Genomic DNA, 12,035 nt, shown 5'->3' with positions numbered 1-12,035 from the left:
TGTCATAGATGATTCAAGGGGAATAGAACAAAGATGTGTAGCTGACATTGCTGCTGCTTGTTCCGTACCTTAATTCTAAAAGGCAACTTAGGGTAGCAGTGTTCCAAGATATATTTTGTACAATAAAACACAGAGGATGGTATTCTGTTTTGACTGTGTGCCACGTAACTATTTTGCTGTTTTAAAATCTGATTTAACAGTTTCTTAGTAAAGTTTTTTTTTTGTATGTTTTTGCTTTGTTTAAACTGAATTGAAGATAACATTTTGTTCAACCTGGAGGATTAATTGTCCTTGATTCTTTGATTCATGTTGAGATTAGTGGAGATCCTGTGACAGCGGATCCAGTGCTGGCACAGATGTCAATGTTGAGTCTTTCCACGTTGTGCAGGCCATGTAATCACTAGGAAGACTTAAGAGCTCATAATATAAATTACAAGCAATTAGGAAAAATGTGACTTTGACACAAAATTGTGGGAGTAAAATATTAGAGCAAATGAGCAATGTCTTTCAGTTCTTCAGAGTGAGGGGGTAGGTAAATTGTCTTAATTTGTAGATGCGACAATATCATATTATTTATTTTGGGGGAGGAAGAAGGCAGCGTTTTAGAGCCTGTTAAACAAAAGTGTCTTTGTTGTTGGAAGATTTCCAAATTTTTATGTCAGAAGTGAAGATCAATAAGCTGAGCTTCGTGATGTTGTATCTGGGTTGCAACAGATTTTTTAAATTCTGTATTTCTACACCTTGGGTAATATAGATGTTCTTACTCGTATAAGTTTGCATGAATTTAACTGTCATATAGAAGTCTGTGTCATACTTGTCAAATGTAAAGTCAATATTCAATTTTTGTTGTTCTGTTTCTTTTAAACACAGCTGTTGGAGCTATTTGACAGTGAAGACCCTCGAGAACGGGACTACCTAAAAACAGTCTTGCACAGAATTTATGGCAAGTTTCTGGGTCTTAGAGCATTTATCCGAAAACAGATTAATAATATTTTTCTACGGTAAGTTGTGGGAGAATGTATTTTTCTCTTAGGAACATTGTAGGAAACTGATACATTACTGATGTTTAACTTTTTTTTTTTTCTTTTTTTTAAGATTTGTTTATGAAACTGAACACTTCAATGGCGTAGCTGAACTGTTGGAAATTTTAGGAAGGTAAGTGAGTCTTTATTATCTATCTCTAACTTCCATCCTGAATGTGTCAGAATAGTGTCAGACTTAGAAGGAAGTATTGCTATAAGCCCCTATTCTGAAAACAAATGTGTGCATGTGGTCATCTTTAAGCTCATGTGCAAATCTATCACATTTTTGCCAAGAGTATTTAACTGGGTGCAAGTTACAGCCAAAGAAGTGTTGGATGGATTTGTGTGTGTTACACTTCATTCTTGCATGCTATAGTTTTTTGTTGTTTTTTTTTTTTTAAGTATGCTAACAGTGTGAATGTTTCAAATGTAATTCTGGTAAGTTAATTACCCAAGAACACCTTTTGTATATGAATTTACAGAACAACAAAGGCAAGTTCTTATCTGTTTGGCAACAGGTTTGTGCAGCTGTTTATATCATTGTTCCTAAGTCAGAGCTGAATTACTACATAGATATACTGCACTGCTAATATAAAGGAGGAGAAAATTTAGCACTTGTTAAGACAGCATGATCCTGCTGTCTGTAAACAGGTGCTGACTGCTAAATTATTTGAATGTAGAAAGATCTTGTTCAGACCTTCAGAATGTTTTCTATGATAACACTAACAAATATTTCTCTTCTAATTTCTAGTATTATCAATGGTTTTGCTTTACCTCTTAAGGCAGAGCATAAACAGTTCCTGGTGAAGGTGCTGATTCCTTTACATACTGTCAGGAGTTTATCACTCTTCCATGCACAGGTAGAATTTATAAAAATATTTTCTGATCAGTTAGAATGATGATTTTTTTGTTTGTTTGTTTTTGCTATTTAGGAAATTTAATTGACTAGCACATAAAAAAGGTGGGGGAAAATTTTTGTAATGTGGGACAATACAGCAGTTTTTTATTCTTTTGCTATGTTTTTTGTGATAAATATCTTCTATTCTGATTAGGTAATTAAAAATGTAACCTACATGTATAATTTTGTATAAATAAAAATGTAACCTACGTGTATGTTTAGTAGCTTAACTCTTCAGTTTTCCTCTCTGCAATTTTCCCATTCTCACAAGGTTACCTTTCTCATTCTATCATCCTCTTTCCGTGTCCCAAGAGGATATCCAGGTTTCTTTAGTCTTGTCCTGGCTAAACTCTTCATCGCTCTGGCAACTTTCTGAATAGTAATCCCCTCACTTTTGCATAACCTTAAACGTTTTCACTCACAGACCTCTTAATACCGCGTTTATGCTTTCATATGTCCTTTTATACATTCAGTTTTCATTATGATATTTTTCTTCTGTTACGTGATACCTGTTGCCTTTCTGTCTGATCTTCAGATAGTGCAGTCTTTGTTCTGCGTTTCAAGCAGCACTTGCTGACTATGTTACAGGTTTTAGCTGTGCTAGCACATCTTGTGAGTTTTCATGATTTTGCCAATACACAAGAAGTGTAAAATGTTATTTCAGAGAGTAACAATCATCTAAACTTCTGTTATCTTCCTGTTTTTAGAATTCTGAGCTGCTCTGGTTTTTAATTGTGTATGGTACTTTGTCACCTTAAGGTTTTTGTAACGTGTTACCTGTTGTTCCTGTGAACTGGACTTTGAATGGATTTACACAGTGCAAACTGCATCTCAGTGTAAAATTGGATACATTTTTAGAAAGCTGTATAGCATCTTGCCTTGAGCCTCTTTTTTTTGTTGTTGTTGTGGCTTCTTAAAATACTTTTGTGATATCTGTATAGAAATGTTCTAACTTCATTTTCTGAAATCTTTTTCTCTTCACAGCTGGCATATTGCATAGTACAGTTTCTGGAGAAAGACCCCTCGCTCACAGAACCAGTAAATATTTTTCATACTTTTTTTTTCTGTCATAAACAGCTTATTTTTTTCATGAGGAATTTAAAAAAATATATGTCTAATTTCTTTTTTTTCTTATTCAGGTCATCAGAGGCTTAATGAAATTCTGGCCAAAAACCTGCAGTCAGAAAGAGGTAAATGACATGCTAGTATTAACAACAACAACAACAAAGTTAGTTTGCTCTATGATATAATGTGCAGAGAATTCTTACGTTTCTCCAGGTAGATTGCACATGCTGTATTGGATGTTGGTGTTAGTTCTTGTAGAAGATTTTCTATGCTTGAATTCTGCTTTTTTGTTCTTTTGTTTTGTATCGTTTTCTGGATAGTTTTGACTATGAAGAGAAAAGCTTCTGATAGCCATTTCTACTCACAAAATAAGCTCTAGTTTTTACACAGAAAATACAATTTTGTTTTGTTTTAGAAAGGGGACAATAAATATATAGAGGATAGATTGGAAAAAATGTTCGATTTGGAATTGTTTATATGTGAGGATAGTATTTTCCCAGGGTGTATAAAGAATGTTTTATTTTCTGGGTTTACCCGCTGAACGTGTTAAGAGGCAGTTAATACTTAGCATTTTTGTTTCAAATTCTTAATGCAAATCTGAATATCCCTGAGATTTCATGACATAGCAAAACTGTTATTTTCAGTATTACTTTGAAAAATGAGTTAAAATTATATGACTTTCTTTAACAGACTTAAAGACTTGGCTATTCAAAGTCTTTGTATGAGACTAGGTTTTTCAGCATGGGTATCCTGGTGCAATTCTGAAGTTTGCTTTAAAGGACTACCAATAGAGCATTTGCACATACTTCTTTCTTTAAGAAACTAGATCCAGAAGCTGTCAAAGCTAGAACTGATTGGGTTTTTTGACCAAGGGTCTTGTTGAACTAGTGGGAGCTTCTATTTTTTCCTGAAGTGGTGGGATTTGAGGGTATGCAGCATTTTATTGATAAAGATAATTCATAGTTGTTGAATTCAGTGCTTCATTCCTTGTCTGCAGGTCATGTTCCTAGGAGAGCTGGAGGAAATCTTGGATGTAATTGAACCGTCACAATTCGTCAAAATCCAGGAACCCTTGTTTAAACAAATTGCCAAGTGTGTCTCTAGTCCTCATTTTCAGGTCAGTTTGTATAGGAATGTATAGCCTCAATTTCAAACATAAAACCCCCTCAAATGTAAATACTATTTTATATTATGTAGTTTAAAATACTTGTTCTTCTGGATTTCTATGGAAAGGTATGTTGCAGTAGATGTTTAGTTCTGAGTTCTATTATAACATTTTAAATATATTTGGGGTTACAGCACAGAACCGAAGCCACATAAGAGTTTAAATTTTATCCAGGCAGACTTTGAGCCCTTATAGGTATAGGTACTCACTGTATGGCCTTTGGACTGATAGGCCCAGTAACATCTATTTGCTTACTTTTTTAATGTGTCTCTTGTTCTACTACCTCCATCCTTCTCTAAAGAGATGTCTGGTTAGAGGTGATTGATCCCATAAACTATTTTCTTTCTTGCATGATGGTGAGAAGGGGGATGAATAGGAATTAAGTTTAATCGTATGCGAAGATGAGACAGGATTCATGGCTTGTATCATCTCTGTATTAAGTTACGTGACCTGTCCTGGCACAAAGGCAGATGGGAGTGCTGTAGGCTCTTCCTTGGGCTACATCTGTTTTAAACACTATGTAGATCAGTGTTTTCCCTCCTAGTTTCCATCTCCCTGCCAAGGTGATTCTGTCATTAGTCTTCCCCACATTTAAGACCTCATCTCACGTATTCCCTGCCTTCTTCCTCTCGTATCCTGGTGCTGTTACTTCCAACTGGGAAGTCACAGGATTGAGAGAAAGGGGAGATGGTAAGTCCTTCCACTTGCCCTTCTCTTCCATAGCTGCGGTATTGTTGCATCATCTGCTCTTGGTCTTCAGTGAGTCACACTGTATTGTTCAGGGGAAAGAGAAAATGGATGCTGTGGGATCTGAATTACAGTACAAAGATACCATTAATGCAGGTTATACTATTGATTAAAATAGAGTTTTATTTCCCAAATTAATGATTTCTGTTAATTCATCTTAATGAAATTTCTATGACTTGGTTTTGCTTCAGATTATTACAAAAAATGTATCTGAATTCCCATTAATATTTTATTCCTTTGACTCAAAGGTGGCTGAAAGAGCACTGTATTATTGGAATAATGAATACATCATGAGTTTGATAGAGGAGAATTCAAACGTTATACTTCCCATCATGTTTTCCAGCCTTTATAGGATTTCTAAAGAGCACTGGAATCCGTAAGTTTTTGCAATTAAATTTTAAATTACCTCTTGTCAAACTGCTGATCAACTTAAGGAAGTGTCTGCTGAAGAATGACAGAACAGGAAAGATCCAGATTCAAAACTGACATGAGCAGGTGCAGCTCTGTTCAAGCCAATATAAATTAGACCATGCTTAAGCTTGGCTCAAAATGTTATTAATTATCTGGTATGTAAACAAAAATCAGTACCTTATGGGATAAAAATAAACCTTCTCATAAATTGGAAGGAAGAGAAATTAGATGTTGCATTGTTACTGAAGAAAAAATGTTGCTCATCAAGCATTTCTCGTAAACAGATTTTTACAAGCTAGTTAATGTGTTAAGTGTGTTCCTAAATTATCTGGAATAATATCACTTGGCATTAATAAGGCTTTGTGGCTGTACTGCGGATGGTACTGATCCCCCTGGTAGACTTCTGGTACAAGCATTTTTCTAAACATTTATGCAGCATATATAAACCAGTATGTTATTAGGTTGTTTTTTTTTTTTTTCAAAATGCATTTAAATACAGCTGTTCTCTATTATGCACAATCGTAGAGCAGTAGCTTCCTACTGATATCCTCTTAATTTGGCTTTTTGATTTTTAAACTTGATGACGTAGTAGAAAATGTTGTCATAAAAAACAGTGTTACAGTTGGATGTCACACATACTCTACTTCGGTTGAAATGTGTTTCTAAGCCAGAGTGGTGACTGTTTAGTAAACCCAGTGTGCTGTGGTCAGGTCCCAGCTGATTTGGTAAGGCCTTACTCTAAAGTATTTGTAAAACATGTCATCTTTAAAAAGGTAAAATATGTCACTTTTTAAAAAAGGCGGCTGAGGGGAGGGAGGCCTTACTGTTCTTTACAGTTACCTTAAAGGAGATTGTATCAAGGTGGGGATTGGGCTCTACTCCCAAGCACCAAGTGACAAGATGGGCAGAAATGGCCTTTATTTGTGCCAAGGGAGGTTTAGTTTTGATATTAGGAGAAATGACTTTACTGAAAGGGATCTGTGGTGTTGGAGCAGCCTGCCCAGGGAAGTGATTGAGTCACCATTCCTGGAGGTCTTCAAGAAACATATAGATAACAGAACACAAAAAAAAAAAGACACTTTCCATGGCATTAACACTGCATTGCGAGTCTCAAACCAGCCTGCCCAACCTTTTGTGCTATGTACTGGGATGCTTCTGGTAATAAGAATACGCCAGCATCCCAGATCTCGGAGTTTTATACCCACAGGAGTGTTGTACCTTTGACATGCAAACTGGGTTAAGATACATGTGAAATAAAGAAGGTATTTAAGGTATCTTTCTAAGAACATTCTTAAATGCAGGCAACAAAAATGAAAGCTTATTGAAAGAAGCGAATAAGATGGGGATGGGGAACTGGCGCATTTTCTGGATAGGTTATCTTTAAATGTTCCTTGCACCTGTAGTGTTCATTTACTTTACTGGATGAAGAGTTGTTTCATAAGCAGATCTGTGTCTGTATATGATAACTTTAGTATTGGGTGAGGAACTTGGATTTCTTGATAGATAGTCTATTCAAATTCTTTGAATATTTTCAGATTTTTTTCTCTTTTTCTTTTTCATTTTTTTAGTTGTTTATCTTCATCTCTGCCAGAAAAGAATTTTGAACTCTGGATAATCAGACTATTGGCAGACCCATATTACTTTGGAAATTGTTATATTTTAGGTTAGTTATCTAGTCAGATGGTGTAAAAGAGTAAACTGACTTTAACTTTCTTGAACCTTTGTGGGACAAGATGCCTTTGAAACCTTTTTGAAATTACTAGGATTATACATCACCTCTTATATAAGCCCACTTGTCACATTTTATGCAGTTAAGCAACGAGAAATAAAATAAGTGATATATTGGCTTTTGTGTAAGGTCAGGAACAGCAAAAAGCAAAGAAAGCAGAGGTTTATATAGATGCTCTATACTGCTTTGCATAGGTACTGCAATATCTCATCCATAAGTTTTTTTTTTTTAGATTTATTTTTTTGATATACAAACGTGAAAATGAATATGAAATGTAGTGGTACAAGGAAATCACTCTTGAAATGAAGCCTTGTATTTTGCAGAGATGCACTGAATATTCAGCTTCCTAGAAAAAAAAAGTTAAGGAAATATGAATCATTCCCTTCTTGTGTTTAAATTCTGTTACTTCTGCAAGCATTGATGATTTTAATCTCTGGAGTTGCATTCAGAATTGCTCCACATCAAGAGCTATTACATCTTCAATGTGATAGCTTTCTGTTGTTACCTTTTACCATAGCATTTTGGTTTACGCCATGTAAGTAGTCAGTAGAGACATGAGAGCAGATTCTCACCTTCAAATGTGTTAATCAAGAGTAGTTCCATAGAAATCAAAGAATTAGCATACTTTCAAGAGCAGAAATGATGGTAAGAGAAATACTTTTCTTTCATGTTTGATTTCACCTGAAACTAAACTCCTTTTTTTCTTTGTTAATGTTTCACAGGGCTATTGTGGCTTTAGTCTACAATGTGTTGAAGGCTTTTATGGAGATGAACAGCACCATGTTTGACGAGCTGACAGCCACTTACAAGTCAGATCGTCAGCGGTAACTTTTTAAAGCTTTTTTTGTCAGCTGTGCATAAGGCCTGCTGTTTAATTTATTCCTTACACTCAGCTGCAGTTGCATTATCTCACACATAATTGACACAGTGCCTTGTTTTTTCCTCTATATTCTCTTGAGCCTTCTCTTTGCGAGTTGTAAGATAATGTCATGTAAATGTTGTTCTTTACTCCTTATAAAATACAGTACCTGTTGCTTAGCTTGGGAATCCATCCAGAATTCCTTTTGACCCCATACTGCAAGAGAGTTAGATATATAAAGCTGTTTTCTCTATTTGCTGTCTAAACATCAGGAAGCAGGTCTTTAGTGTGCTCTTGACAGAACACTGTTCCAGATCTCTCAGAGAGGTTGTGGAGTCTGCCTTCTTGGAGATCTTCAAAAGCCATCTGGCATGGTCCTGGGCAACCTCCTCTGGGTTTTCCTAAGAAAGGGGTTATACCCAATAACCTCCAGAGGTCCCTGCTAACCTTAACCATTCTGTGAAGCTCTTCAGCAATAAAAGAAAACAAGTGTTTAAAGATAATGCTTCACTTAGTGATGTAAAAAACAAACAAACAAAAATACTTACACAGTTTGGAAAAAAGCATAAGGGAAATCCCAAAGATTTGATTCTTCCAAAACACTGCGCATAGGCTAGATGTCTTAAAGCAAAGAGGCATCTCTCAATTCTTTTGGTTCTGTTTCGGAAGTCTTGCTGTAGCTGAATCTTTGAGTATGCAGGATCCATTAGGTGCACCACTCATACAGTCATTAGTTATGATATTATGATATGGTATTTTTATTTTGCCTATTTTCCTGTGCTCCTTAATTTTCATTTTGCAATTACAGTGCAGATTCTTTTCTCAAGAATTTTAGCTTATACAGAATAGCAGGTGTCTCCCCCCCACACACAAATAAATAAATAAATAAATAAAAAATCATGAACTCTGAACAGTCTGCAACTTTGTCATATGTTTGGTGTGACTTGGAGTTCCCACAAGCAAAGCGAAGGGTACTGTACGTGCTGTATGTCATCAGAAATTGCTATGTTGGTACAGTCTTTCAAGCCTCCTGGATGCCATTTGTTTTGAATTGTGTGGCTGGATTCACACCGTCCTTTTGTTCTGCTTAATTACTGTAAAATACAAAGTTTTATACATGTAAAATCTACAATTGACACATTAATACAGCATTTTACTTTTAGAGACTTAGAGCTGTATTTTAGCAAAGATGCAGATGAATTCTAGATATCTGATGATAAATAAGGCTCAATCTGCTAGATTGAGCACTATGTGGTTTTCTTGCAGAAAAGGCTGAGGGTCTGGTCATCTAATCCAGCCTTTTATGAAGGAACCTCAGTGGCTTAAATCAATGGCAGTTGCACTTTGTACCTTAAAACGAGGCACTTGCCTCTTAGCATGATCAGACACTGGTGTAATATGTCCTGTGTCTGGATAACTAATTGTCATTATAAAACTTTTAAATACTTTCTAGTATAAACTGTGATAATTACATTAGTTTTTATAGGAAAACTTAATTATTTTAACAGAACAGTGTTTTCTTTTTTTTTTTTTTTTTTGCTAAACTAAACCAGGAGAAATATATTCAATGTTAATGACTGTGATAGGTCAGATAGGTAAGTTGAATGAGGTTATCATTACCTAAGGGTTTTACTAAGTAGGCCTATATTTCAAAATGATTGGATGATAAATATCTGGTAAGTAGCCTGAAAATGTCAGGCTATTTATTTTTTTTCTCAGTTTTAAGTGCGTTTTAGTGACAGTGGGCTCTATTCTTTTTTTTTTTTTTAATCTGTTAAGAGACTTACCTAAGAGTTGCTTTTATTTTTTGTATGCATAAAATACTATTGGAAGTTACAATTTAAAATAAATGGGCTAGATGTTGGCATTGTGGCTGAATTAAGATGTGTATGAATAATATTTCTAATCTACTGAAATATTTTCAAGAATACTGTAACACAACAGGCATGGAATCTGTATCTCTATAACTATTAGATTATTACTTCAGATGAACCTGGAGGGTGATATAATAGAATTTAATGCATTTTGCACCTTGCAGTATCAGGGAGATTTATTCAAAGTAAGCTACAGCAGATACAGGAAATTTAGAAAACAAATAACGCAGGTTCAGCAAATATTAGTTTAGCTGTTTAATTTTATCAAATCAGCTATTTAAAGCCTGTTGTTAAAGCAAATGCTACATCGAATTTTTTATGGGGAAAAAAAAAAAAAGCAAAGCACTGACCAGAAGACGTATCTTAGGTCTGAACTTTCCCTTGGGTGATGATGCCTAAGGTGTATGAAAGTATTGTATGTAATAACAGTGATTCTAAAAGAATAAAGGAACACTTATTCTAGAAAGTGGCTGTTATTTTTAAAGTTAAAAATAGCTTCCTTAAATAAACATGAAAATTATCCAATGAAAATTAGTACTGAAAATATTCTTTTTTTACTAATCATGATATATTAGACCCATAATAAAAGTCCACTGCATTTTTTCTTCTGTATTACAAGGTAGTGTCTATGAACACTGTTACTGTGTTCAGTGTATGGACGTACTCCTTTTTTTTAGTGATACTTAAATAGGTAACAACATGGAAAAATAAAAGTAATTTACAAAAGACAAGTATATGTTAGAATTGCAAATGTGTTGAACAAAATTAGTGTTGCTAATTAATGTCAACTGTACATTTTTTATATAAGTTCTCTACAGTCTTCTCTCCTGCTAACTTTTTGTTTCATTTATCTGTCAGTGAGAAGAAGAAAGAGAAAGAACGTGAAGAACTGTGGAAAAAACTGGAGGATTTGGAATTAAAGAGAGGTCTTAGACGTGATGGAATAATTCCAACTTAACAAAAAAACAAAACAGCATTATTAACCTGTGGAGTCACACATTTATGTAGTAGAAGATGGAGCAACAGTTTTCTGTATTGTGCAACTTTACAGTAGATTTCACATTTGTTTCATTATTACAACAGCACTGTATATACCTGTCTCTAAGTAAAGGAAAAAAATAAGGACTTTAATCCAAAGTTTGGACAGCAGATGGACTTCTCAGAACTTTGCAAACATAATCATTGTTTTAACCCTTCTTTAAAACCAGTCTTCAAAGATCTGTTGATGAAAATTGCAATGTCAAATTCCATTGTCAGGACCTGTTCCTTATTTATCGTTAGCAGAGAGTATAATACAACTTTCAAATGTGAACAATCTTAAAATTTAGCTTGTCTTTCTGCTAAACTGTTAAGTGTATTTATAGTAAAAGAGAAAAAAAGACTGTCATTTCCTTATGAGTTTGTGTAACATCCTCCTTCTCTGGATAACTTTACTGTAATTTGACTTTTTTTTTTTTTTTTTTTTTTTTCCTTTTGCACATCTTCATAAGTTGAATGTCCATTCAGATCAGGGCCATGAAAAAACATAGGTCCTGAATAAAAGTTTTGTTTACTGGTGTGAGCATTTTCTAGTACCAGGCTGTCTCTGGTGCTTCTTTAATTTGAACATTAGGAATAAAAAAACTAGTAGGTGATAAACATAGTAGAAAAGGGAGCTTTGGATTCACGCACCTATTTATTGCAAATCCAAATTAGTGTCCACAATCCTTTAAAAATGGGCAGTGGTAACACCCTAGATTTCAGTACCTAACCAGTATTAGTGTTATGGAATTGGACACACATACCAGACCTGTTTTAGAAATACTAATTGCTAAATTATTACAGTATGTTTTTATTGGACCATTTTGAAAGAATAAAGACAAACACTAAACAGTGCAAGCATGAAATTGATCTCCAGTGGTCATGGATCTGATTGGAAAATGAGTTGAGATAGCAGTTTGGACTGTTTGGAGTTGTTGCCTTACTTTTTAATATGTATTTATAAAGTGTTCCAGCAAAAGAGGATGTAGCCTCTAAGAAACATACTATAGTGTTTTTGTGGTTTTAGTACTATTACTCATCACAATACCAGCCCTATGATCTTAGCTGGAAAGGATTCTGGATAATATACTTCTGCATTCTCATCTGGATGCTCATTCCTAACTACTGTATTTGTTACCAAAAGTGGTTCTACAAATGCTACTGAAAAAAAATTCTGGAAATCCTAATGTTCTGAGTATTAATAATAAAGTTTAAAATGCTTTTATATCAAAGGTGCATTGTGAC

The 12,035-nt window shown here is 34.6% G+C and overlaps 1 protein-coding gene across 3 annotated transcripts in view; it reads left to right on the top strand.

Moving 5' to 3' along the window:
- Positions 1–11,227, top strand: part of PPP2R5E (protein phosphatase 2 regulatory subunit B'epsilon) — a 76,549-nt gene extending 65,322 nt beyond the window's left edge. For 2 of the 3 annotated variants that reach the window (XM_032187826.1, XM_032187825.1), the window contains exons 6-14: positions 871–1,001; positions 1,096–1,155; positions 1,774–1,882; positions 2,905–2,958; positions 3,060–3,110; positions 3,983–4,102; positions 5,146–5,273; positions 7,760–7,861; positions 10,629–11,227. In XM_032187826.1, coding sequence (XP_032043717.1) covers positions 871–1,001; positions 1,096–1,155; positions 1,774–1,882; positions 2,905–2,958; positions 3,060–3,110; positions 3,983–4,102; positions 5,146–5,273; positions 7,760–7,861; positions 10,629–10,728 — 855 coding nt within the window. In that variant the 3' untranslated portion in view covers positions 10,729–11,227. The remainder of the gene's footprint in view (positions 1–870; positions 1,002–1,095; positions 1,156–1,773; positions 1,883–2,904; positions 2,959–3,059; positions 3,111–3,982; positions 4,103–5,145; positions 5,274–7,759; positions 7,862–10,628) is intronic. The other variant, XM_032187827.1, reaches the window with a different exon arrangement.
- The last annotated feature ends 808 nt before the right edge of the window (positions 11,228–12,035 follow it).

This window comes from Aythya fuligula, chromosome 5 (assembly GCF_009819795.1).
Source record: "Aythya fuligula isolate bAytFul2 chromosome 5, bAytFul2.pri, whole genome shotgun sequence".
Classification (NCBI taxonomy): Eukaryota; Metazoa; Chordata; class Aves; order Anseriformes; family Anatidae; genus Aythya; species Aythya fuligula.
This window is presented reverse-complemented; position numbering and strand designations above follow the sequence as displayed.